The 26,951-nt window shown below is 46.4% G+C and overlaps 1 protein-coding gene across 5 annotated transcripts in view; it reads right to left on the bottom strand.

Annotated features, from left to right (window-relative positions):
- The window catches only part of LOC109392011 (zinc finger protein 2), a 26,460-nt gene extending 4,975 nt beyond the window's left edge, over positions 1 to 21,485 (bottom strand). The window contains exons 1-6 of one of the 5 annotated variants that reach the window (XM_019660052.1): positions 21,326 to 21,442; positions 16,617 to 16,688; positions 15,313 to 15,439; positions 13,313 to 13,423; positions 11,731 to 12,795; positions 3,610 to 3,618 (exon numbers count right to left, since the gene is read on the bottom strand). In XM_019660052.1, the coding sequence (XP_019515597.1) occupies positions 3,610 to 3,618; positions 11,731 to 12,795; positions 13,313 to 13,423; positions 15,313 to 15,439; positions 16,617 to 16,649 (1,345 nt within the window). In that variant the 5' untranslated portion in view covers positions 16,650 to 16,688; positions 21,326 to 21,442. Of the gene's footprint in view, positions 1 to 906; positions 1,013 to 3,609; positions 3,619 to 4,420; positions 4,510 to 5,269; positions 5,733 to 11,318; positions 12,796 to 13,312; positions 13,424 to 15,312; positions 15,440 to 16,616; positions 16,689 to 21,325 lie in introns of those variants that run through there. The other 4 variants (XM_019660049.1, XM_019660050.1, XM_019660051.1 and 1 more) reach the window with 4 other exon arrangements.
- Between the last annotated feature and the right edge of the window lie 5,466 nt (positions 21,486 to 26,951).

Raw genomic sequence — 26,951 nt, 5'->3', positions numbered from 1 at the left:
CAGTGCTCAGAGGAAAGCAGGAAGGTTGATATGGGGTCTGTCTGAATTCAGAACAGTTGAGTTGCTTGTTTTTTCCTCTCCCCATTAAAAGAATAAGCACCCATGTCTCCCTCTTTTTAAAAATTTCTATTAAATATATTAGGGACATTGGTTAGTAAAATTACATGGGTTTCAAGTGTACCATTCTGAAATATATCAACTATATATTGCATTGTGTGTTCACCACCCAGAGTCAGTTCTCCTTCCATCAAGCACCCATTTCTTAAGAGGTGTTTTCAACAGAAGTCTGTCACAACATCTGTGGTCAGGGAGTCAAGACAGATGCTACCACCTGGGCTGATGCGAGAAAAAGGAGTCCGCCTCTAACTCTAGGATTGTCAAAAGTATAGGGCCGGCCAAGTGGCGCGTTGGTTAAGAGCTGGCTTAGGATGCCAGAGGGCCCTGGTTTGGATCTCACATATGAGGGCCAGTGACACTGCCCTCCACAGCTAAGATGTTTAACAACAGCTCAACCTGGAGCTGGGCTGCCGTGAGTCGCTGGTGTTGGCGTAGGCTGCAGCCCCTGTGGCAGTGGGTTGCCATGGGCTACCATATGTAGCCAGCAGCCAGCGTGAGTGGCCAGCAGCCACCGTGAGCGAGTGAAGCAACGTCCTCCACAACTAGATTGAAGAACAAAAAGACAGCAACTTGTCTGTTCCTCTTCCCCCAATTCCCCAGCGCTGTTCCCATCCCCCAATTCCCCAATAAAAATCTTAAAAAATATATATATATATATGTGGAGAGCAGACGCTTCTTGCCTTGGGCAAGGATTAAGACGCTGAATCTAAGAAGCACAGAGCTCCTAGGAACTGTGGAAGCAAAGGTACCACATGGAGCAAGTTCAGGGGGTGGGGGCGCCATCCTTACCCAGCAAGACCAGGTCTCTGTGCTTCTCAGGTACACCTCCCTGTGGAGCGATCAGCTGCCCCCACTGGGTGACAGCCTCAGCCACGTCCCTGATCACCAATGTCTCCTGAAAAAACAAACACAGCCATGCTCACCAAGGGACCTCCTTCCAGAAACCTCTGGGAAGGGCTTCAACTCACAGCATAGGAAAAGGAAGACAGGAAGGATAGGAAGGTTAGACTAAATGACTTCTAACACCCCTTCCAACACAGATTCTTTGGAATACAGTGGTCCCCCACTTATCTGTGGGGGATACTTTCCAAGATGCCCGTGGATGCCAGAAATAGCATAGAGTATTGAACCCTGTACATACTGTGATTTTTCTTATGCACACATCCCTTTTCACTTAAAGGAAGCACTTTCCAGCTTTTCTTTGGTATATCTGAATTTCCAGCATCATTGCTCTTGGCTTTGGGGCCATTATTAAGTAAAATAAGGGTGCCTTGAACACAAGCACTGTGATACCGTGACAGTCAATTAGCCAATCTGATAACCCAGACGGCTACTGAGTGACTAACAGGAGGGGAGTGTCTACAGCGTGGAGATGCTGGACAAAGGGATGAGTCACGTTCCAGGCAGGATGGCACAAGGTTTTATCCCGCTACTCAGAACATCACGCAATTTAAAATCGATGATTGTTTATTTCTGGGATTTTCCGTTTAATATTTTTGGATCACAGTTGAACGCAGGTAACTGAAACTGCGGAAAGGGAAACTGGATAGGAGGGACTACTGCTATCTGTAGCCCAGACCCGCTCCATGCCTCCATGCATTGGACTGTATGTTACCTGCAAGTGTGAAGGAAAACGTCTTGGATGTAATATCTGAAGGTAACAAGTTATTAGTTCAGGTATCAATAAATTAAATTACAGAATATAGAAATCCTTACTGTGTAGACTGGGAAAGTGGAGAAAATATAATTACGAATACAGTCTTTTCCTTATGGTATGGTTTTAAAATATAAGAGGTTCAAAAAATACAAAATATTTTTCTCTCTGGTTTTCCTTTGAGAACAAAATCAGTTCAATCCATGTTAAACAGAAAGGTGTTTGCTACATGTGTCACAGAAATAGACTTATTTGTAAAAAACTAACTCAAACCCAAATTATTAGGGAAGTTCACCAAGTGTTCTTGCCATTTGTCTTGTTAGTCCTGATGGGTCTGACCCCCGCCCCTCCTCGACCCCACCATACACTCGCCCTCCTGCATTCTCTGTGCTCCAGCTGGCGGCCGCCTTTCGGCTGCCTGACGTGTATGCCATGTTCCCTTTGGCCCCTTCCCACACACTGCTTCCCGTTCCTGAATGCTCTCCCCCAGCTCATCCCTTCAGCTATTTTAGTCCTACTCACACCTCTGATGTCAGCTCAGGCATTACCTCCTCAGGGAAGCTTGCCCTGCCTCTCAGGGTTGTAGGATACGCTGCTGCCCTCCACACTGAGGGGACTTTCTGGTTAACATCTGTCTGACCTGCCCACGGTAAGATGCTCAACAGGAGAGGCCAGGTCTGGTTTTGCTCACTGACGCAGCCCTAGCACCCGGCACACAGCAGGGACATTGTAATCATATGTCAGGCAGGTGAAGGAATCGAGGAACGCTTGGACAAGAATTAGTAGCTAAAGCTGAAATAGGGTGTTCTGGAAAATGTGCATGGGGACAGAGGTGGGGAGAGGGACAGAAGTGTATCAAATATTGAAAACACTGCAGGAATGTTTACTCCAGCCTAACCTTGATCTTGATGGTAGGCACAAAGTTTGGACTGTATATTAAAATGTGGGTGACAGCCAGGTGAATGATGCTCCTTTGACTCTGTAGCTGAATCTCTTTACTGCTGATAAGACAAACATCTAATAATTTTTCTAATTCTATCAAAACATGTCTACATAACTTCAATTTAAATGAGGCCCATTAAAATAGACCAGTCCCTGGGATGCTAGCAAATAAACAGTCTTACCACTCTTTGAACCACCACTGTTGCCACAGCCGCTGAACATAAGCATGAATATAATGGTTACATTTGTTTATATCCAGCATTCTAATGTGTACTACACAGCCTTTTCAAAAACAATGGGTAAAACCATTCACATAATGAAGTTAAAAGAACTACCTACTTTGAAAATCCCTACTCCAAATAATTTAACTCTTTATTCTAATACTTGAAGTAGGACATCTCTACTCTTTTTATTTCAGTTTATGGTCTGTTGCATTATAGCCGATTCCGTTACCACCCCCCTACATTAGCCTCTGACCCATTAGTCGAGAGAGTGTCTCGGAAAACTGAGGCCGGATGGAATGATATCTGTAAAGCTCTCTCGGGGAGTGTCTCAGGTGACTGGGACCTATTGGAATGATAATAGTTATCTCCCCTGGGAGGACACGGTAACAAAGTGTCTTGGGGCTATGTGGAGGAAGTGTGAAGGCACAGGATGTGTTGGAACACAAAGGGAATGCTAATGGAAAAGGTCTTAAGGCACACATAAGTCACGGGTTACAAATTGATTGACAGCAGTGAAGCAGTTTCACTTCTTTTCAAATTTCTCAATAAAAGCCATGCGCTGACCCGATTCGGGGCTCACTCAGTCTTCTCTGGCTGAGTCCCTTGGTCTCGCTCTTAATCTTACTTTTGTCTCTTGCTCTTATTCAATTTGCGTCGCCCCTTAAGAGAAACCTGTATGCTCTTGCCACGCTGGACGTGACAATGGTCCCTTAAAGGCCAAACACCTCAGAAGTGATCAACACCAGTGAATGAAGCACGTCTCACCTTGCGGGGCTTCTGCAGAAGTTAATGCAGCCTTATTTGCCTTTGGAATAAGCCCCCATGTAGATTTTCCTGTGGTCTGTCTACACCATGCCCCAGCTTCTCTCAGCACACTCCAGCTCACTGCACAGTGACATACATACCCCTTGAAGACATCCAACTTTATCATCACTTGGAGACTTTTTTTTGCCAAAGCCGTTCTCTCTCAGAATATTCCTATATTCTATTCTCCAACTATCTACTCCTGTTTTTCAAAGACATAGCTTTTATCCCAGTATTTCCCCCCCCAAATATTCTCAAGAATGGAAAACCTCTTCCATGATCTATTATGGCTTGTCTGTACCAGTCATGTCTGTGTTTTAAAATGTACGTATTTCTTCTTGCTGTTGAACAATTTAATTTATGTTTTACTGCCTCAGTACCCTTCATGAGCCAGGGGCAACTGGCTTTTATTCCTTTGCATCTCACCACGAGGCCAATGACAGCACTGAAATGCTCTAAGTGTGCATCATGCACTAAGCGGGTAGAGAAGTAATGCTGGGGGAGTGAGGGTGGAATTCTCCACAGATGAGGAGCGTTTACCTTGGGGTTCACCACGTATCAGTTCATCCAGCGCATCCAGTACTCCAGGAATTAGGGCTGAACAATTCCATAACAATGGAAGAAACCATATCCATGCTCTGAGAATATCAGAAAGCAAAAAATAGTAATCTAGACCCACCTGGGATGCAGGGGTCAGCAGCACAGCGGTCACACCATTCTCTGTTGGGTTTCCAGCATGGAGAGGGTCAGATGCCTCAGAATGTGACCCTACAAGTGGAGATAGGAGCACGTTAAGTACTCTTGCCTTGCAGGAAACTCACAGAAACTGCCATACACAGCCACTTGTCACCTAAGAGTCAAACCAGGGAATCAAGGGACAATTCCACTGCATCCCTGAATCAAGACAACCATGACCCATGGCTGTCTGTTTCCCCCATCCTCCTCTGCCCTTAAATTCCACTAGAACTCTGCCATGAGAATCTGCACACTTAAGTTAAATACATATTTCTATCTGCCATATGCTGAGTGATGGTCAAAATAACACTCAAAATCTCTGTGTCCATCTGTGCCTCTCTCAATGCTTCATTCCTGTTCTATTCTAGGCTTACTAGATGAAAGACTAAATTCTTTTTGAACACTGGTTTTTCAGAGACAACACTGGATTTCTCAGAAAAGTGATGGGTCTTATGGGGAAAAAATCCAGGATTCTAAACAAATCCTGTGATTTCTCAAACCCTCAATTTCCCTATCTGCCTAATGGGTATAATAGCCTCCTTCCTACCGCCTTATGGAGTTCCTGTGAGGGCAAAAGGAAGTCATTACCAAAAGTCAAACTGTCAGATCCGTTGACGTGGGGGAAGGGAGACACACATCCTGCTATGGGCCAGCAGGTACTGCAGGTAGCGGCTCTCCCTCCAGGAAAGGGCTCTCCCAGAGAAAACGGATGTTGCCCCTTCCTGAGCCGGCCCCAGCCAGAGGGCAGCCTTTCTCCTTCTACCTCCGCGCCACATCCCTCCCAAATTCTCACCTCTGCCCCCAGGCTCCATGGCGACTCCCTCCCCAGCCCGCGCAGGAGACCCCCGCCGCGGTACCAGGGGGTTCACTGCTCTATCCACCCAGAGGCCCGTGAACGCGCGCGACCCTCCCCGGGCCACCTGGCGCCCCGCACCCGGGGGGCCTCCTGCCGCCCTTCCTCCATCCACTCAGGCTTAGAAGGACCCGCGCTCAGTCCTCCCCGATCCTAGGCTCGACCTCTCCTCAGATACGGAGGAAAACGGGCCAGCCAGGAAAAGAGGCATGTAGGAGCCCGCCGCTCCAAGTAGCTCCAGGCCGAACGCGAGATCGAACTACAACTCCCAGAACCCTCCGCGCGGCATGGCGCGGCACCGGACGCCGCTTCCTAGGTGTCCCCGCGGCACGCCAGTCTGGCAGCTTTCCGCATCTAGGGCTGTGTCTTTGGCGATGCGGCCCGCTAGTGTCCGCCCTGCGGGAGTGCTCGGCCCCTTGGAAAGCGCCTTTCTGGGCAGTCGAAAGGCCACCCCTTCCTCGAGGCTGACTCTGGGCTCTGGTCCTGAAAGAAGCCCTCGGCCACTCCTCGTTTGGAACCTTCACTCCCCACAACTGACTCCGCGGAGAGCGGCGCCTCCACCCCCAGGATTCCCTCGCCGCGGCTGTGGTCTTTTGTGGGGATGGGGGGGGGATAGTGACTACCCCAAGTAGCCCGGGATGTTTATTCCAGGCTGCACCTCGTAAGAGGTGGGCTATCAGTCCCGGAAATCACCTCAACCCAGAAACGGCCAGGTCGCCACTGGTCCGGCTGACCTCAAGGAGACTGGAACCTCTAAGTCCTGTACACTCCCTGCGAGCTCGGAGCCGCCGGCTGGCAGTGGGTGTGTCTTCAGGCTAGTGCATGTGCTCACTTATATTCCCACTATAAAGTAACCAATTTTCTATCCAGTTCAAATTCGCGAGAAAGGAAATCAAATTAGCTTGACTGACGTCCGTGTTTGGGTACAAGCCACAATGTCCATCTGTCCTTTCTCTAATAGAATCCCCATTTTTAGCAAGGCCTCTGGCTTCCCAGGGTAAAAATTACATTTCTCATTACCCCTGCCCCTTGCCAGGGGGAGGAAAGGAAAAGTGTTTCTTAAAGGGAAGGGGAAGGCTCCATGGTGGCTGGAACACAGAGGGACAGCTAAGAAACTCCCTTTGCCCTTGCTGTTCCCTTCTGTCTACCTGGAATGTGGATTTAATGGCTGGAGATATAAATTGGAGTTGATTACATTTGGATGGTACAGGTTCCCTCTGCTATCTGTTGAGTTATCATGAAGCATGTCGACCAGGTTAACACCCTAGGAATGGGGAACCAACAAGACAAGAGCTGGGCCCCTGACGGTTTGGTGAGCCAGCTTGGGCTTTAACACGAGAGAGATGTAAACTGCTATTTAGTATAAGCTCCTCATATATAGGGTTTCTGCTACACAAACAGCCACATTTCGCTCCTAACTGCTCCCTAGGTCCAATCGGCTTTGGGTCCAATCGTCTAGGGCTGGAGGAGAGGGGACATGTGGAAAACACAGCCCTGCCAGCTCAGAGATGGGCTGGAGGATGTCCCCCACCCTTCCATCAGCAGGAAGTAAGGAGTGAGCAGTTTCTTTCAAAAAATGGTGTGTATGAAAGGCCCCACCAGCTATGTCTGCAACACCAGGAAATACCCTTCTAACTTTTGTTAGCCATCCCCATCACAGAAATCCCATCTTTTGTTGTCAAATCAATGGTCAGTTCTCAGTCCTCTCAACCTACCAACAGTAGTTGATAAAAGTGACTACTCCCCTATCCTGGAAACATTCTGGTTTGCCTCCTTGACTAGTCACTCCTTGTCAGTCTCCTTAACTAGTTCCTCCTCTTAGCCTCTAAACCAGTGGTTCTCAAACTGTCGAGTGATCAGAATCACCTGGTTAAACACTGTGCTGAAAACTCCACCCCTATCAGAATGTCTGGGGTAGGGCCTGAGAATTTGCATTTCTAACAAGTTCCCAAGTGATGCTGAAGCTGCTCAGTTGGGAATCAACTAAATATTGGAATGTTCCATGACTCAACAGATAGCAGGGGGAACCTATACTATCCAAATGTGATCAACCCCCAATTTATATCTCCAGCCATTAAATCCACATTTCAGGTAAACAAGGGAATGAATGGCAAGGGCAAAGGGAGTTTCTTAGTTGTCCCTGTGCCTTTTAAGGTACCTTTACAGAAGCCCCACCCAACAAGTTCCAATTCCATCAATATACCATTGGCCTAATACCTCACTGCAAGAGGCTGAGAAATATATTGGGTTGTTGGAAAAGTCATGAGGCATTTTTACAATGAAAAACAGAAAAAATACGTCATGACTTTTCCGACAACCCAATGGTTGGACACTCTGCTGCTCAGATTAGATTCATATTTTGTATTATTAAGGAAGAAAAAAAGAAATTAAAATAATTGTGCTTTTTAAAGAACACCTAAACATGAAGACCCCGTCCTTGTTCTCATCTTGGTGCCCACGCTCTCAGCTGTTCTCTGGAATTACTGCTTTATTATTAAGGAGGAATTCTCAGAGATGTAGGTGTGAGGAAGCCAATCTGCGTGTCTACTGTGCAGATGTGTAGGACAGTCTGCATTTGGGTTTCACAGATACAGATGTTGAGGGCAAGGCCACCACGTCTAATAGGACTTGATGGCTTTTCAGTTACATCCTCATGCCTGCTACTTTTGTACTAAAGGATGACCACTCATGGGGGAGCTATGTCTGAGTTAACTGGCTTGGCGCTATTCTTTGAGATTAAACATAGCCCCATCTCCTGGCTCACTGTGACTGACTTCTTCAACTTGGGACCTCACCCAAGCTGCCATGGCTGCAGCTGGCTGCTGCAACTGGACTTTGAACTTTCTAGTCTGAATATTGTCCCTTCAGTAGCTATGAGTGAATATGTGAGAAAGGGAAAGCACTGTGTCCAGGGTATGCATGGAATGGCAGGGCTGAGCTAAGGAATCTGTCACCAATGAGATTAAAACTAAGATAAAAATCACCACCATCCTAGAAACAAGGATAGTTGGGTGACACATTTGGCCCACCAGAGCCCAGAGGACAGGTTACAGGGCGGAAGAGCCAAAGGTCAGGGAACCTCAGGGTCCCGAGGAGCTGAACAAGAGCATATGACCCAAGTCAGAGCTCTGAGAAGCTCCAGGAGTGGACTAAGCTGATAGCATGACAGCAATGAAGGTGTTTGTAGTCCTGTTAAGATTAGCTTCGTATTTATTTTCCTACTGAAGTCTCCAGAAAGTGCATTTGATTTGAGACTCACGTTCTTGTGACTAGGCGGGTATTCATCCCTTCAATGTGCAGACTCTCTACCATATCATCTTCACTTTGAAGTTCTCTAGCATTGCAGACCCTTTTCTTTGAAGAATTGGTTCACAGAGTGCTCCTGTTCATTTGTGCTATAAGTATTCAATTCTCTTTTAAAACTTAGATAAGGCTTGTTGAAGCACCAGAGACATTATTTCATTTCCTCAAAACGAATTTTAAAGTCTTAGGCTAAACCACTACCAAGTCTTTCACCTTCTGTTTTAAGCATGCTGGCATACTTCCAACTTGACCAGTTTCTGATTCCAACACTGGATCCCACTAATGGCCATTAGGTGAAGCTAAAACCTCAAAATTTAAGGCTTTCACCTCAGTGTGCCCTATTGTGAGATACCAAGTAAAAGGTAAAATGGCCCTTTCCTCAGAATTTTTAGTAGATGGAACTGTATTTCACGTTTTAAAAAATGCTCTGCAGAATACCAAATTTTAAAAGGACACAAAGAGCTATCAGGTTTGTGTCCCCATTCTCTCTCATTTAGGTCTGTATCCAAGTCTGTCAGAATTCTGGGTTCATTCTAGTCTTGTCTTGCTGACAATGCCAGAATATCTTAGGGAAGTATTTGATCCTCAACTTGCATTTAACAAGGCAGTCAGTGAAAGATTCAGAACTCTCAAAGACAGACATCAGCCAAAAGGTAGTCAACAGTGCCTTTTATTTTCTACTTAACATCATTAAATAACATCAGATATTACCCACTCCAGTAGATTCTGTATTGTTTTTACTCAAGTTGCTCCAAAAGTCCACACATGGAGTCTTCTCTACCTCTCACCTGCTGGAAGGGAGGTGGGCTGAGACCAACAAGGATGCTGGTACCGCGGGAGGGTCTGGCTGTTTGGCAGTGCAGCTTCTTGTGTCTGTTAACTCCTGGGAAAAATGCTTCTTGGTCCACTGGGACCCATGTGAGGCTGTCTGGGTTGTAGACAGCCTTTCAGAATCAAGTCCTCTCTGGGCTTCACTTTAAGCAGATGCCCGGAGTCAAAAGTTGCCTAATATCTGACCTTTAATAAAATAAAAATATCAAGCTGGGCCCAGGGAGAAGTTTCGGAGTCAGGATTTAAAGTTCAGCAGTGTGGGATCACATCAAGGCAGACCTTAAATATTCAGAGCAGCTTTCATTAATTGAGCAATTTGGGTCCTGAGTAAGGCAAGGATGGACACGAAGTGGTCATCTGGAAAGACTGGCCTAACAGTAATATGCAAAATGTAACTGACAGAAGCTGTTGATGTTAACCGAATATTGAGGTGCTTGTTCATTTTCCTGGCCTTTGTGCTGGGTTCTGGTTATTAGATGTTGCCTTACAGCCAATCCCACGACCACCCCCTCTGCATTAGCCTCATACCCTGTAGTCGAGAGAGTGTCTCGGAAAACTGAGACCTGATGGAATGATATCAGTTGTCTCCCCTGGGAGGACATGTAACAGAGTGTCCTGGGGCTGTGCAGTGATGTACGAAGGCATAGCATTTGTTGGAGTACAAAGGGGTCCGGTAATGGGAACAAGCCTTAAGGCACCCACGTATACACGGTTAATGATTCACAGTTCTGCAGTTTGCTTCTTTGAAGATTCTCAATAAAAGCCTTGCATTGACCCGATTCGTGGCTCAGTCTTTCTTAGGCTGAGTCCCTTGGTCTTGCTCTCAAATCTGACTTCTGTCTCTGTCTCTTTATTCAAGCTGCGTCGCCCCTCTCGTGTCCCATTAGCCCTTGCCACGCAGGCCGTGACAATTAGATGTGGACAGAAGTGATGGATGGCCCTTAAAAATATCCCACAAAATCCTCCAGCTTTCTCTTCCATGATGACCTTGGAGGCAACACGTTTTACATGAGGATGGAGAAAGATAGAGTGACTCACATCAGATTTCATGTGAGAAATGAAGCTTTGTTTATTTGGGGTTTCACTTGTTACAGCACCATAGCTAGCTAAGCAATGCCCCTCTTCGATGATTAACAGGGAAAAATTCATATCAGAAAGTGAGTATTGCAGTAATGGGAGCCTGAGCTGATAAAGGTATAGGCTAGACTGAGAATTCAGACAAAGGATACAAATCCAAGAGGTGTTTTAATTACAGAAGACTGGGTAAGAAGTCATTAATTCAGATAAGTATTTATTGAGCTCCTATTCTTTGCAAGGCACTATGTGAGATACAAAGACATATAAGTCATGCCTCCAAGTGCTTACAATGTAGTTGAGGAGATCATACATGTACATAAATTATAAAACAAACCTTACAGTGTAACGGTAAAGGGAACAGATTTTGAAGGTAGACCTGTATTTCAGACCTGGCTTCACCTCGGGCAAGTTATGTAAGCCCTCTAAACTCGTTTGCTCACTGTAAAATGCAGTACCTACTTCATCGGGCTGTTGAGATGAAGTCTATTCCTTGCAGAACTCTTGAGTGCTTCCCCCATAATAAGCACAGAATAAGTGCTAACTATTAGTAGCATTATTAAGAGATCTAAAAGCTGGGACACAAAAGAACAAGGTCAGTGCCCCCAAACGCTCTGAGAGACAGAGACTAACCTACCCAAAGAACTATTTGGGAAATATCAGTCCTGCTCAGATATAATTTTGCCTTCCCCTTCCTGTTGTCGCCTCCAGTTATTTATTTTTTAGCTGAGCCATCTTGCCACCTATTGGTGGCACAGCGGCAGCTCAGCTTGGGCCGGGAATCAAATTGGAGACTATGTTGCTCAGAGCTCGCGCTCTTGAGCGAGCTCTTAACCAACTGAGCCACTTGGCTGGCCCTTCGCCTCCAGTTAAAGTGCAGTGACGCCTGGGGCCCTAGACAAGAGGTGTGTCTGAGGATTGCCTCCTAACATTTACCCTGTCATCTGACAAACTTCTGCAATATGTTGACTCTTTAGAGTTGCATCCTTTCTAGCATCCCAGTTCAGTCCTGTAACACAGCAGGTGGAGAGAGTTTTTATTGAAACACTGGTAAGCAGAGGCAGGAAAGGACAGTAGCAGCCAGAATAGGTAGAATGGATTTGTTTAAATGGGTAAGACCTACTTTAAGTTTTCACGGAGGTCCTTTGACTAAAGCTTTCACCCAACTCAGTCTATTCCCTGTTTGGCATAACGCCGTTGGTGTTGAATAACCGATGATTTAGAACTAAAAACTTTCCCACACACGCTACACTCAAAGGGTTTCTCCCCTGTATGAACCCTCTGATGCCGTGTAAGCCGGCTTCTCTGGCTAAAGGCTTTCCCACACTCGCTGCATTCATAGGGCTTATCTCCAGTGTGAATCTTCTGATGCTGTGTGAGCGATGAGCGGTCAAAGAACGCTTTCCCACACTCACTACACTGGTAGCGAGGCTCTCCAGCGTGAGCTTTTTGGTGCCTATTTAGTGACGAGACACCATAGAAGGCTTTCCCACACTCGTTACATTCATAAGGTTTCCTACCAGTGTGGATTACCTGGTGTCGAGTAAGAATGCTTTTCTGGCTGAAGGCTTTCCCACACTGACTGCATTCATAGGGACTTTCTCCAGTGTGAATCCTCTGGTGTCGAGTGAGAGACGAACGGTCAAAGAAGGCTTTCCCACACTCGCTGCATTTGAAGGGCTTCTCTCCAGTGTGAATTCGCTGATGTACAGTTAGGGATGAACGGTCAAAAAAGGCTTTCCCACACGCGCTGCATTCATAGGGGCTCTCCCCTGTGTGAGACATCAGGTGTCTGCTGAGACTGCACCTGTGACTGAAGACTTTCCCACACTCACCGCATTTGAAGGGCTTCTCTCCAGTGTGAATTCGCTGATGTACAGTTAGGGATGAACGGTTGAAAAAAGCTTTCCCACACTCATGACAGTCATAGGGCTTCTCTCCTGTGTGAGTCCTCTGATGGCGGATAAGAGATGAGTGGTCAAAAAAGGTCTTCCCACAGTCACTGCATTCCTGGTCTCTGTCTTTAGTGAGAATTTTCCTGTGAGGGGTTGACCCTTGCTGCAAGCTTTCCTCCTGGGAAAGGGATTTCTTGCAGGTCTCCACTGTACGGCTTTCCTCCTCTTTTTCTAACCCACTTTCCAGTGCATGAACTTCAGACTTAGGACACAGAGGACCTTTTCTTCCAAGCTTCCCTCTTGACGTTCCTTCTGGTTTTTCTTCTTCTGAAGCACTTTGAATCTCAGGCTTAGTCTCCCAGTCTGGAATAGACAGAAAACACAGATGCAGTTTCTTTCCTGGGCTAGGAAACGTTGCAGCTGGAATCAGAGGTTACTATGATAAATCTGAAGAGTGATATGGTCACTGCATTGCTTGCTCCCACAAATAGCTGTATGCTTTGGGAAAAGACCGAGCCTTGGAAATAAAGAAGAAGGTAAAAACCAGAACTGACCGAGGACATCTCAGAGAAGAGGAGAATGGCCATTGGGAGGATAGGCAGGACAATTAGGAGAGTTTGGGAAGTGGGAGGCAATGTGAGGAGTAAGAATACCCACCTTAATGGGCAAACATGGCAGATCTGAGAGAATAGCACTTGGTCAATAAAGATGAGTAATACTTTAAGGTGTAGGGAAAAAAAAAAAGCTGGTGGGTGATAGAGACAGAATTAAAACAGATGATTTCAATTGGAGAAAAAGGTGCCAGCCAATACTCCCTCCCACCCACCCCCAAAAAACAGCCACGAAATAGGACCGCCCTGCCCTGCTCATACACAATTACCTGGAGAAATGCTCCCTGGACATCTGTCCTCAGATCCATGAAGATCAGCTATCCAGGGCTCATTTGCTGTCTTCAACTGGAAAATCACATCTGGTTGAGGAACTGGAAGCCCTGCTCATGGAAAAAGAAACAAGCCAGACATGTGATAAAAATACACAACCACTCCAAAGCTTAATCCCAGCCTCCAGGGCTTTCGGAAAGAAATCGCAGCAGGCAGCCTGCACACCAGGAGTTCAGAGTACAAAATAATGCAGAGATGCTTGGACATCTGGATGGAGGTCGGCACCAAGCTTCTCACAAGGTCAAGACGTTGATAGGATCCCCTCAGATGCACGTATTTATTCTTCCCCTGGAGATGGAGGGGATGCTCCTCGCTTTAGTGCTGGTAGGATGGGGGGAAAGAGTCCTTGGCTCAGGGAAGGTAAAAATGAAGAAAGATCATCTGGAGTAAAAATGTGTAATGAAAATGCCCATTTTTGCTTGTTTGTTTACCCGTTAGTATTAATTCTTTTATTTAAAGTGGGTCATGTTCATTGTAGAAAAATTAGAGGTATGTATAAGTCAAAAGAAATATCACCTTTTGTACTTTGTGTTCATTTTTCTTTCTATTCATTTTGATACCGAAAGATACCTATAGATACATTCTGTTAAACTCTAGGTAATGAAATAATAATGATTTGTAAACTTGATTTTTTCACAAAATAAATTAAAAATATGATTTTATTGCAATTAGCACAGATCTATCTCACCATTTTAATGGCTACATATTTCTCTGTATGGAGTAATCTTTTTAATCTTCTGCTGACAGACACTTCAGACTATGTTTAATGTTTTGCTGTTAACAAATGATATGATGGACATGTGTGTACAGCACAGGCTGCTAACCCTATTATCTCCTTGGGACACATTTCTGGAAGTGAACCTATCCTTTTTTGGTTATATAAATAAATAGACTACCCCCCTGGAAATAGTTTTGAGATCTAAGCTTCCCTTGCATTGGACCCTGACTTGGGAATGAGAGGCACTTTCCTACTGGGTCCGAGGACCATTCATCTGGTTGTGTGCTGATTCTCTGCTGACAAAACAGCCATCTCCATTACCTCCCCCTGGCTTCCTGAGGAAATCTGTATCCCCAGTATTTCATCCCTCCAAAGGCTATGACAAAGGCTCAGCAGTCTCCCTAATGTTCCCCAAACACTCTGTTCAGTTTTCCATATTTGGCCTGTTTAAGCTAACCCAGGGGGTGTGACACTTTTGATCTGCTATGTGACTCCTTATACTGCCCCTGCTGCTTATTTTAAGCCTGTTTGTGAATCTGCACTCTCTCAGCCTCTTGTTCTGGAAGCTCCTGAGAGGTTCTCATTACCTACCAGAGCTCAACTTTACCTCTCACAAATACCTGACATCAGCAGGAATTCTTAATTTTCCCTTTGTCATGCAAGTGTCTAATTGCAAAGTGCCCCCTGCGGGCATCTAAGGCTGCACTTAAGACAAATCTTCAAAATCATACACATTTCTAGTGACCTACTCTGAGGCGCAACCTGTATTCCACTCCCACACTCCCCTTTTAAAAGGAGACACTTCTTCCCCCTCCTCTGCTTCTCTGAGAAAATTTCTCAACAAGATGGCTCCTCGCCTCACCCTTAGTCCTCTGCATGGAGCTGCGTAAGTTAGCTGACTGAGGAGTTGGGGGAAGGGCTGGGCACATATAACTCAGCCCCTTCTGTTCGCTCCTTTGGAAAACCAGCTCCCTGCAGCACACCTCTGTGCTGTAGGGCCAGGCTGCTGAGTGACTGAGCCTGTAGTCATCCCACCTGCTATGGTCTGCCCAATGCTGGGGCTCAGGATTAGGAAGCCCACTGCTGCTGTACACCTAAGCCACATCCTTCTACTGTGTCTCTCAGTGGTTCAGAACTCAGGTGGGAGAAGAAGTATCAATTTAACAGCCTCTCGACCCCACGTTAACACAGTAGAGTCCTCCTATGGGAAGCCCTGCTTACCCAATGAGATGATGCTCTCATAGTTCTCCAGCATCACCTCCTTGTAGAGGTCCCTCTGAACAGGGACCAGATGCCTCCACTCTTCATCTGTGAAAATCACGGCCACATCCTCGAATGTCACCAATCCCTGGAAACAATCACACTCTCCCTTACAACCTTTCTCTACAGGGACCAGACGCAACCGTCATAAAGATGACAGCCCTGGAGGATATGCAGGGAGGGGAAGGGAAATGGTTCTGACAAAGTGGGCTTTTGATGCACTTGGGGAAAGTTGCATGGACCCTTGGTAACAACCCCACACCCTATATTCACAGCTGAGCCTCTGAGTATCAGGGCTTCTTTTCCAGATTTACGGAAAAACTTGCACGAAAGGAACAAAGAATTCCTGCAGACCCTTTCCCCAGCTTCCCCCAATGTTAACATTTCCCACATTAGTTTCATCTTTCTGTCTCTCTCAGTATATATACATTCTCCTACCTTCTTCCTGAACTTGAGAGTAACTTGCAAACATGATGTCCCTTTACTCATAAATATTTTAGTGTATATTTTATAAAAAATAAGGACATTCTCTTGTATAATCACAGTATAATTATAAAAATCAAGAAAATAGCATTGATATTTTACTATTATCTAACCTACACCTTATTCAAATTTCACCAGTTGCTTTTTTACAAATCCTTAAAATAATGATGTTGATTCAATCATCTTTAGGATCCCTCTCATTTTATTGTAATGCTCTGCGATTCTAGAAGATTGTGTCTTTACCCCCATCTGAAAACCCCAGATGAGTGTCCAGTGTGTCTGCAGGAGTTCTAAGCCAGAGCATGGAATTCAAGACCTTCCATCTTTGAGTGGGAACGGGCGAGCACACATCTCTGCGAGCAAACTCTCCTCAGGATTTGCAAGCTCACCCAGGTGCTCTCAGCCTGTGTCACATTCCACAGCCTAACCCAGTGCTCCCTGGAGTATATGGGGCCTGCCCTCAGTCCATGGATGTACTAACGCAAGGTCAGGACTAGAACCAGCCCACTGTTCCTTAAACCTTCCAATCAGATCTGTACCATAGGCAAAATTAGAACAAAGGCCAAAGGGGCTGTGTGCCTGGTGAAAGTCTAGGGAGCACATGTTCAAGGGAAGGAAAGGTCACTGAAGGACACCAAAAGTCAAATGGGAAGGAAGCACTCCCTATGGAAACCTTCATTTTCCTGCTGGGTCAGATCAAAGAAGCTCCAGGACAGAGAAACAAAAGGGGTTACCTTCTGGAGACTAATAGAGAATTTCAGAAACACGAAAGTCGGCCTCACCTGGCATCCAGCAGTCGGACCCCCAGCAGCCATGCCCTCCTGTGTGCTCTCCTTGTAGAAAAGGGCAGAGTCCTAATGAAGCAGAGGTGTGGGATGAGAACAAAACAATGAGAAAGACCAGTCTTGTTTTGTAATTTTCTGACGCATGAGACAGGAAATTTCCATATACCAGTGAGTCATATACTCATCGTCAACTCAATACCCTACACAAAGGAAGGAGAGGAAAGCAAGGTTGGGGCAAGCCCATCCCACCCCAGAAGTAGAGCAAAAGGCATGGACAGTGCTATTCAGAACCCAACACGGGGCTTGTTTTACCATGATCGTGGAGGCAAAGTTCTCTTCCTGGGATTCAAAAACATTTTGAAGTTCATACTGTATTTATAAATTCACATTCACTATTGCCCTAAATGGTTACTGGATAAAAGGCATAAGAAATTTTATAAATAACTACACAGATAAGACATTTCACGTAGAGACCCGAAGCCTCTTCAAAGGAAAATGCCCCATTCGTAACTCTGCTTAAGGACTGCCTGTGGGCAGCCACGTTTTGTTCACTCCTGGAGCTACATTGATGAGGCCGCAGGGGCCATGTACAAACTGACCAGCAGACAGAGATGTGACCTGGCTTGAAGAGATGATATCCTGTAGGAAATGTCAGGACAAGTGGGTGATGAGCTGAAAGGACATTGTGAGGGATGGAAGTAGCCACAAGGATCCAGGGAGGCAAAGTTACCCGGAAGTGGAACCCATGAGAATGTGGGAGGCGGGACTAGACACAGGCTGGGGGAAAAGCAGCTGGGTCACATCAGTGGTGAAGCAAAGACCTAAGGATTCCTGGGCCTGAAGTCCCTCATTCACCCAGTCCCACCCCTGGGCTACAATTTGCATAGAGACCAGCCTTGTTTATTCTTGGATTTCCGTAAGACTCTAACCCTTTTAAGCTTTGTATGAATCCTTATCACTGGACTCCCTTTACTAGAGTTAGCTGAGTATGTCTCAGTTTCTCACAGTCATGAGTCTAATTAAGACAGAGTAAAATCAAACATTGCTGGGATTCATGAGCGAGACGGGGAGAGAGTGTGGTCCTTGGAAGGAGGAGGGAGAGGTGTGGCTCACTGCTCTCCTACAAGGTCTCTGACCCTCAGTTATTCATCCACGTGTTTTCCAACCAACATTTATTCAGTACTATTTATCAAGCCCCAAAACTACTTGACATTGTTCTTGTCCTCCAAAAGCTTATAGCTTAGCATGTAGGACAAACAACTGACCAAAACAGTATTTCACTGCAGGATGCATACGTGCTGTAAAGAGATATTGGAGCACCTGAGAGGCTTACCTAACCCAGACGGGAGCGGGGAGGGATGGGGCAGGTTTCTGGGCAGAAGTGGGATGGAAGATAAGTTGTGATTTGGGGGAAGATAGAACATTCTAGGCAGGAAAAACACCAAGTTTTCACAAACAAGGAGGCGGATCTTTACATGGAAAGGACTAACTGCTGTAGCTACTTTAGAGTGGCAGGTGCCTGGGCTCTGAGCAGTGCTGTGGGAAAAGATGAGGCTGGAGAGGTAAGCAGAGACCGGCTAGCTCCGGGAGAGCTCTGTGTGGCCTCTTTCCCATACATGGCATGGGGCTTAATGAAGAATTTAAGCATGGAAGTGTCATCATCAGGCTTTAGAAAGATAATTTCAATTTGTATTAGGGGCCTTGAAATATACATACTCCTTGACCCAGCAATTCTCTCCTAGGAGTTTCTCCTAAGGAATTAAGTCAGAATATATGCAAAGCTTTTTCTTTCATTAACATTAACCTTTATTGAGTGGTATGTGTGGAAACCTCCTAAGCAGTTTGCATGTATTAACTCATTTAATCCTTAACACTAACACAGGAAAAGTTTGAAATATCCTGTTTCTAAATAAGAGATTTGGTTAATCTCCTCCAGCCCATCCATACAATTGAGCACTATTAAACATATTAATAACTAGCATTTATTGAGCATCTGCATTTGCTATTGACCAGGCACTGTGCTATCTTTTCATAAAAATGAATCATTATAGCACAGAGGTTAAAAACGGCTGATAGACCCGAGGTCAAAACCTACCTGAGCCTCTTACATAGCCTACATTGCCTAAACTGTAACACAGGACCTACCATACTGATATATAGGGATGGAATGAAACTGTCCTCATGAGTACTGAGCTATCCCTGGATCTCAGAGTGTTTCTGGAGAATACACCCTTCAAATTCTCTTCTATACCTTCAAATGAACCCATGCTTTAAAAGCTTTACTGTTCCCGTCCTAGCTCCATAGCTCTTCTAAACCTCATGGCTACCACTCAGTTTTAACAGAACTCTGCCTTTTACCATAACAAGCTTCACAAGAGTGAGTTCCGAGTGGCAGGACAGTGAGGTAGAGAGCATTCTACAGACCTGGACTTATGAATAGAAGGCCCAACAGGCTGCTTAAGCCCACAGTTCACCTCACTGTTTAATACCTACTTCACGGAGTAGTTGTAAATACTGAGAGAAGTAATGTAAAGCATTTATCTTCCAGCCTGTTCAATAAATGAAGCTCCTTTCCTTTCTTCTGTCCATCACAATCCCATTCATCTTACCATCCAATGAATGTTTCCAAGTACCTGTTAGTGCTAGGCAGCAGAGGGTGTGAGGTCAACAAAGCAGACATGTCCATGTCTGCAGGACTTTACTTCCGTGTCCTACATCTGTGACCTCCTTTCTTTTCCACTATTGTTTCCTCTCAGAATCAGCTCCTGTATTACCCAGTCTTTCTTTCTCCAGCATCTCCTGTTTCTCCAGTACCTTCTTCCCAGATGTTTTAAGATACCATCCTCTATCTAAAACTATCTTCACTGAACCCCATGACCTCTCGCAAAACAGTTCTCATTTAGGTTTTCCTTTCACGACCAGACTTCTTGGATGACACATCCCTATCCACTACACATCACCACCTACTCTTCTTGAATCCGTTATTCTGCTCGTGCCACCCCTCACACACCTGAAACTGCGTGCCTGAAAATTACCACTGCATTTATGATCTCTAATTCCAATAGTCTTTTCTCCTTATCTTTATTTCTCTGCAGCTTTTGACTGTTTTGACAAGTTTCTGCTTCTTCAAGTAGTTGGTGTAGCTGCTACAATACTGCACTAGCCTGACTTTCTTCCTCCCACTAACACTGCATCTCTCTGTGACTATTTTTCCCACTATGGCCCTGGGGACATGGATGCTGCCCAAAGGCTCCATCTTTGTTCAGTGTTCTTCTTGCTATCCCTCAGAAAGTCCAGTCACACCTGGTACTCCATTTTCCACACTTACCCTGCATTTCCAAATGACTGCAATTTTGAATTAGGCATTCTGCCAGCACCTCCAAAACATCTCCCCCTCTTTAATTCCCCACCTCAACTCGTCTCCCTGGTTTTACATTTCTATCAGATGTTCTAGTGTTCTCCCAGGTGCCCCAAATTCAAACTCTTACCTCACTCTCTTTCCTCCCAAATCTTGTTAGTCACCAAGTCCTTCTGACTCTTCTTTGCGTGTCACCTGTATCCTTCCCCACCACTGACAGTCATAACTGAGGTCCATACAGCCTGCTTCAAGACGACTACCACCATCAACCACTCCTGACTGACTCCTGGTCACTAGTCCCTTCCTTTCTCTAGTCCTGGATGGGACCTCTAGAACAACTGTCCCAAAATAGTTTTAGTCCTGCCAGTTCCCAGATTAGAGCCATACAATCCACCCTGCCTGTGCCTTGTTCTGATCCTCTATGCTTCCTCCTGCATGAAGGACTCCATCACTCCTGCAGAGGGAGCTAAACAAGACAATCTGAGGTACTTTCTGAGAAAGGGAGAGGGACGGCAGCTTAGATTTATTGTCAGTTCCACCCACATTTATTAAGTACTCATTATGGGAAGAAGAGATTCAGGAGGCACAGAGTGAGAATTTTAATATAACTTTGTGGCCACATATCTGGACCTTTTTGCAGTTTGAACTCTGATTCTGTCTACAGGACAAACTGCTTTCCTTGTATTGTCTGTTTAATAATTACTTGTTTTACAAGTTTGTTTTGCAAGCTCTAAGGGAAACCAAGGCAATGGTCCTGTAATACCCCCGCAGCCCATGTCTCATGACTCCCCCCACTGGCCATATCTCCTACCTCTACCTGCTGACCATGAATTAACGGAAACCAGAAAGCCGAGCTGCTCTAAAAATGTATAGTGCATAGAAAATGTATAGTGTATACTTATGGTTCTGCTTCCCTTAGTAGCCAGTCCCCTTAAAGGTCAGCTTCTGGTGGATTTTGCCTTTAAAAGCTCTGTCCCTGCTCCCCAGCGGTTTATCCCGGAGGCTCTGTCTAACCCGGTTTGCAAACCATTTCTGAACATTCTTTCCCTCTCTCAGAAAGGTCGCCTGGAGTTTTTGTTGACAGGAGGAAGGCTCCAAACTTCCAACCTGAAAGTTGGAATCTGACACATAGTGGATGTACCTGAAAGACCATTTGGAACAGTGCCTGCACCCACGGAGCACACGCATACACAGGGTTCGGAGGAGACAACTTTGCGTCTGCACCTCTCCGAGCTGGGAGGTACACACGTACACACGTACACACGTATACACACACACACACACACACACACACACACACACACTCAGGCCGGCTCCGCCGCGTAACCCCGTTCTACTTCCACAGCACCTTCCCCAGGTTCTCAGTGTCCCCTTCTCACGGCCGCAGCGCTGCGCCCACTCCGCATCTCGAAGACACAATCCCGCAGCCCTCACCTCCCGCACCGAGCGCTGGGGACCCAGGAAGACGGCGCTTCTTCAGATCGGGAAAGCAATGCGCCTGCGCAAAGGGGTCTGACGCCGGCGTGCCCTATCAATACTGGGCCTTCTCACTGACTGCATTTCCTAGAAGTCTCCGCGGCCGGAGCTCTCTAATATGACGTCTGAAAACCTGCGCAGGCTTCTGAGAGGGAATGGTGACACCAAAGCGGGTGGGAAATGGCTGTACAGTCGCCACGGCCGAGAGTGAACCGGTGTGGATAGGTGGGAGGCTTGTGGTCACCTTGGAAGTACTGTTCGCGTGTGATGTCACGTCCCTCCAGTCCTCCGGTGGGAGGTGTGTCTTTCTGATCCTCGGGGCCGTCCCTGCCTCTAGTTTTCACCGCCTTCTTCAGGAACAAGTCTACACTTTTATTCAAAAAACCTAAATTGCTTAACCATAGGCGAGGCATTGTCACAACCCCTTGTGACCACTGCTCTGTTCTGTCCCTATAGTTTTGCTTTTTCTAGAACGTTGTATAAACAGGATTACATAGTATGTAACCTTTAGAAAATGACTTTTCACTCACCATAAAGCCCCTGAGACACACTTGTGTTCTCCAGAGAGAAGTGTTTGACTACAAAGGAACAGCAAAAGGGAATGTGGGTGGTAATGGGGAAACTTACCAGGCTGCTGGTAAGTTTATTAGAGCTCCCCTAACAGTGCTTGACACATCTGTTGATTAACTTTCCCAGAAGTTCCCGTGGGTGAGGAAAGGGCTGTAACTTCTTCCCCTTCGAGTCTGTATCCCACCCCTACCGTGTTGCCCTGAGCCTTGCTTTGTGCTGTTAACCTGTCTTATACCCGCAGGCTACCTTTAAAGCTCCTCTAAGTTCTCCTCTCTGTCTGTATTTTCCCAAGGCCTATTGGAGGACCTGCATGTTGCAGGCCCAGTAAACAGCTCCCCCGTGGAGTGGCCAGGCTGTGGTCACACTTCAGCTCCCTGAAGCCTGCTGTGGCCTGTGGACAGTGCGGGGGACTCATGCAGCTGGGAACAAGGGGCGCTCTCTCTGACGTAGGCAGGCTAGAGTCTGCCCCTCAGCTCTGTCCCCAGAACAATGGAGGTGACACACTATCTGAGCAGGGATCTCCAGCTGGAGGAGTCTGGGGCTGAAAGTACCATAAGGGTTAGCCTTCATTATGGCTCCTTTTACCTTCCTAGCTCTCCCTCCTCAGGACACTGCTCCTCCAGAGAGATACCCAGGAGAGGGCACAGCCAGTTTATTCCTGAGAGCTGAGCCTCACGTGAGCAGGGGCTTTTTCCTCAAATGCCTGAACTATGGCTATCTTTGCCTCCTTTTCTCTGGAGCCTCTTCGTTCACCAAAGGACACTGACCCCAATTCCTGCTCTGCAGGAGGCTGAGCCCATCAGGGTGGACACGGGGCTCCCTGCCCCATGCCCAGGGTCCTCTCCTTCCTGCTCACTATGCACTCAGACTCTTTGGTTTATTTCTGTAATGGGCACTGTGGTGAGTACCAAGGAGTGTCAGAACCACAGAGGGGAGAGGCTCTGGCACCCAGGAAGCAGCCCAAGCACAGGAAGGATGTGTGTGCATGGTCTGATGGCAGATGGAGTGGCACAGGCAAACCTTCCCATTGTGGTCTGGGAAAAGGAGAAGCAGCCTCTGCTGGAGAGGTTGGGGAAGGCTTGTGGGGCAGAGAAGACTGAGGGTGTACACAGGTGAGGAGGCCGCTGGAGGCTGGGTCCCTGTTCAAATGTTACCTTCCAGCATTAATAAGGAGACAGACTTCACTTGACTTCCTCACTGTGTGACCTTGGATGAATCTAAACTCTGTGTACTAGTTTTGCCAACGGTAAAGTAAGGGTGATAATCCTGTTAATGATGAAAACAATAATAGTTATTATTTACTGAGAACCACCTGTATCAGGAACTATTCTACACAATTTATACTAATTTATTATCTTTAAAACATTCCTAATTTGGAGAATGGCAACTGAGGCACAGAGAGGTAAACTGAGGAAAGCCAGGCACAGAGAGGTAAAGTAACTTGTTTGTGGCAAGCTAGCTAGTGAGGAAGGGAGCCCAGGTCCATATCCATTGTCTGGCTGCAAGACGAACCACTCAATAATACAACTGCCTCATGTGCTTGTTGGAGTCTTCCAGCTAGTGGACTTGCTTTGTCCTTGTCACCTTTGTTTGTGATGGGGGTGTTGGGGCTGGTGGTAGACTCCAGAGGTAGATTTGGGTTTGGCTATGCTAGGCTGGTGTGGAGGCTGTGAATGCATCCAAGATGGTAGTTTAATCATTTCCATCTGCAGAAGTGTCATTATTGTATTTGCTTCCTATTGTTGCGGAGATAGATTGTCACAGACTTAGTGGCTTTGAGCAATACAAGTTCACAGGTCAGAAGTCTGGCATGGGTCCCACATGGTTACAACCAAGGTGTCAGCAGGGCTGCCTGCATCCCTTTCCAGAGTGTCCAGGGAGAATCTCTTCCTGTTCATTTGAGTTGGCAGAACCAATTCCTTGCAGTTGCGAAACTGAGGTCCTCATTTTCTGGCTGTAAGCAGAGGGGTGTTCCTGGCTTCTAGAGACTGCTACATTCCTTGTCTCATGGGCCCTTTGTCCCCCTTCAAAGCTGTGAGTGGTGGGTCGAGTCCTCACACCACGTCTCTGACACAGCCAGGAACTGTTCTCTCATTTAAGGACTTGTGTGGTTAGATGGGGTGTAGGGAGCTGGAGGTCTGCAGTAAGGGTTAAGCCTGAAAGCTGGCAGGCTGACAGGCTCTCAGGCCTGGGTGAGCAGTGTGAGAAGGTTGGCCGCTGAGGAGAAAACAGCCAACAGCCTTGAAAGCTAGAGTGGAATGCCATCCTGTTAACAGTTTCTGCTTGCTGTGTTTTGCTTTACTCTGGGAAGATTGCTTCCCTACACCCTATGGAAAGCCCAGGGGGAGGTGTTCCCTGGGAGGAGGGGACTATTCCCTCAAGTTCCCAAAACCTCCCTACCTAAGGAAAGTTACTTTTACTATAAAAGCTGTGTATAAACAATAAACGGGGCCACTCTCTGCTATCAGCATTGGATGGACCTCCTGTTCCCAGCTTTCGCCTCTAGTCTCTTTCTTTTCCAGTCTCCCACCTCTCAGGTACCCTTTCGGTAGGCTCCTGGCTGATGAGTAGGAAGTGCTCGGTTGGTGTGCGGGTCGCATCAATGGGGCCACCCAGATAATCCAGGGTCATCTCCCATCTCAAGGTCTGTATCCTTCATCACATCTGCAAAGTGCCTTTCACAATGTAAGGTGACATACAGATTCTTGGGATTAGGGCATGGGCATCTTTGAGAATTATTCTGCCTATCACAATTTACACAGTAATACAGTACATGTTATATGTATGTGCATATAATACATACTAATGTGTGGTGTGAATGGAGCCATTGGGGGAAGACTTAGGCGGGAATCTTCCTGCCCTCCTCTCTTTACAGTCTTTGAACTTACCTCATGTACTAGAGTCCAAGCACTGTTCTCTTAGGTTTTCCTAGTCTCCAGTCACCTGCTTCTCTCTTATGCTTGACACCTCCAAAGCCTTCTTCAGACATACACCGTTCTTGGAAGAAACTACATCTCTTTTAGATATTATTTTAAAAGTTAATTATCTTACGCCCATTCTAGGACTTTACTTCCTTTTGGCACATAGAACAGGTAATACTAGAATGTTTTTGGGTTTTTTTGCAGACTGGGAGAGAAGGCCTAACGTCAAGGATTCAAGGATGCTAAGTCAGGGAATTTCCCAAGAAGAATTATTCCAGGTCACATCAGCGGAAAAACACAGTAAAGATGAACTCTGGACCTCCACACTGAAAGCAACCTGTGCTCATCATGACCAGTTAGAGACACATCCAAAAAAACCAGGAGAGACATCTGAAAGATGTCACTGACTCACAAGTCTGCCACTACCCTTAGGGTACATCATGAATGGAGCAAATTTGAGAGAAGTTTAGGCTTAAGATCAGTGCTTGTTAACCAACATGGTGTTCCCACTGGGGAATCCTATAAATACGATCCAGAATTCAGACAGACATTAGGGAGAAGGAACTCTTCAGAGAAGCCATCCAGGAAAGAAATCTTGTGATGAATGTGAGAAGTCACATTCCAGTCAGAACTTAGGCGCCATCAGAGATGCCACACCAGAGAGAAGCCCTACGAGTGAGAGTGTGGGAGAGCCTTTGGCCATATTTCTTCCCTTATTAAACATCAGAGAACTCATGCTGGGGAGAAACCCTGTGAGTGCAACGAGTGTGGAAGAGCCTTCGGCCAGAGCTCTCCTCTTGTCCTACATTATAGGTTTCACACTGGAGAGAAACCCTACAGATGTAATGAATGTGGGACAGCCTTTGCCTACCACATTCCTTGTGAAACATCAGAAAAGTCATGCTGGTAAAAAACACCATGAGTTCAATGAATATCGGAAGGCTTTTGGCTGAAGAACACGTCATTGGAGAGAGATGTATTGGAGAGAGGTCCTATAAATGTCATGTGTGCAGGAAGACCTGGTCGGAGGACACATCTTGTTCAACATCAGACCATACACCCTGGAGAGAAAGTGTCAGGAGGGTGGATGGGCTTCCGGTCATACCTCCTCCTTCACCAAACACCAGAGAACCGGTGTGAAGTCAGAGACACCATGTGAACACAGTGCATTTGCACAGGCTTTGGTCAGGATACGCGTCACAAAGCATGATCCCGGGGAGAAGCCTCATCAGTGTAATGCACAGCCTTCAGTCACATACTGTTCCTAGAAAAAAAATCAAGTAACTCTGCAGGTGTGGTAAAAGCCTTCAGCAATACGTTTCCCTTCCAAAGCTTTGAGAACCCATACTAAAGAGAAATCCTGGGAAAGCAGTAGGTGTGGAGAGACTGAATCAGAGCTCATCCCTCACTGGTCCTCAGAGAATTCGTTCTTGAGAAAAACCCTGTGGATATGGTGAATGGGGGACAGCCCTCAGCTAAACCTCTAACCTTGATGACAGCAGCAAGCTCATCCTGAGTTACAAAGCCTGGGGATGGAAGGCATGTGGGGGCATCTGCTAGGTGGCCCACGCTTGTTGCACATCAGAGGATTTGTACCAGAGTGACTTCGAATTTAGTGAAAGAGGAAAACCCACGATTACAGTTCAGGCCTCAGCATACATCCTGGGAGGTTAATGAATGTGAGGAAGGTTCCTTCAGCTTGGAGACTGATGAAACTAGAGCTGGAAGGAAGTGGAGAAATCAGTCTGGTGATTTTCACCCAGAGGGGTCTATTTTTATAACTGCACTTGTGCCCTGCCTCCTGTCCTGTTACTAATGGCAGCGGGGTATTATCATGTGGATGACGAGAGATGTGAGAGCCATCAGTAATCTAGCCCAACCATACTTCAGAGCCACGGACACTGGTCTTCAGGAGGTGCCACACTGGGCTGGGCCTCTCCTGGTTCGCAGCTGTGGTTTGGGGATGCAAAACCTGAAGGCCTTCCCTGCACAAAACCCCAGGCACTT

This window comes from Hipposideros armiger, unplaced genomic scaffold (assembly GCF_001890085.2).
Source record: "Hipposideros armiger isolate ML-2016 unplaced genomic scaffold, ASM189008v1 scaffold_310, whole genome shotgun sequence".
In the NCBI taxonomy this organism is placed as follows: domain Eukaryota; kingdom Metazoa; phylum Chordata; class Mammalia; order Chiroptera; family Hipposideridae; genus Hipposideros; species Hipposideros armiger.
This window is presented reverse-complemented; position numbering and strand designations above follow the sequence as displayed.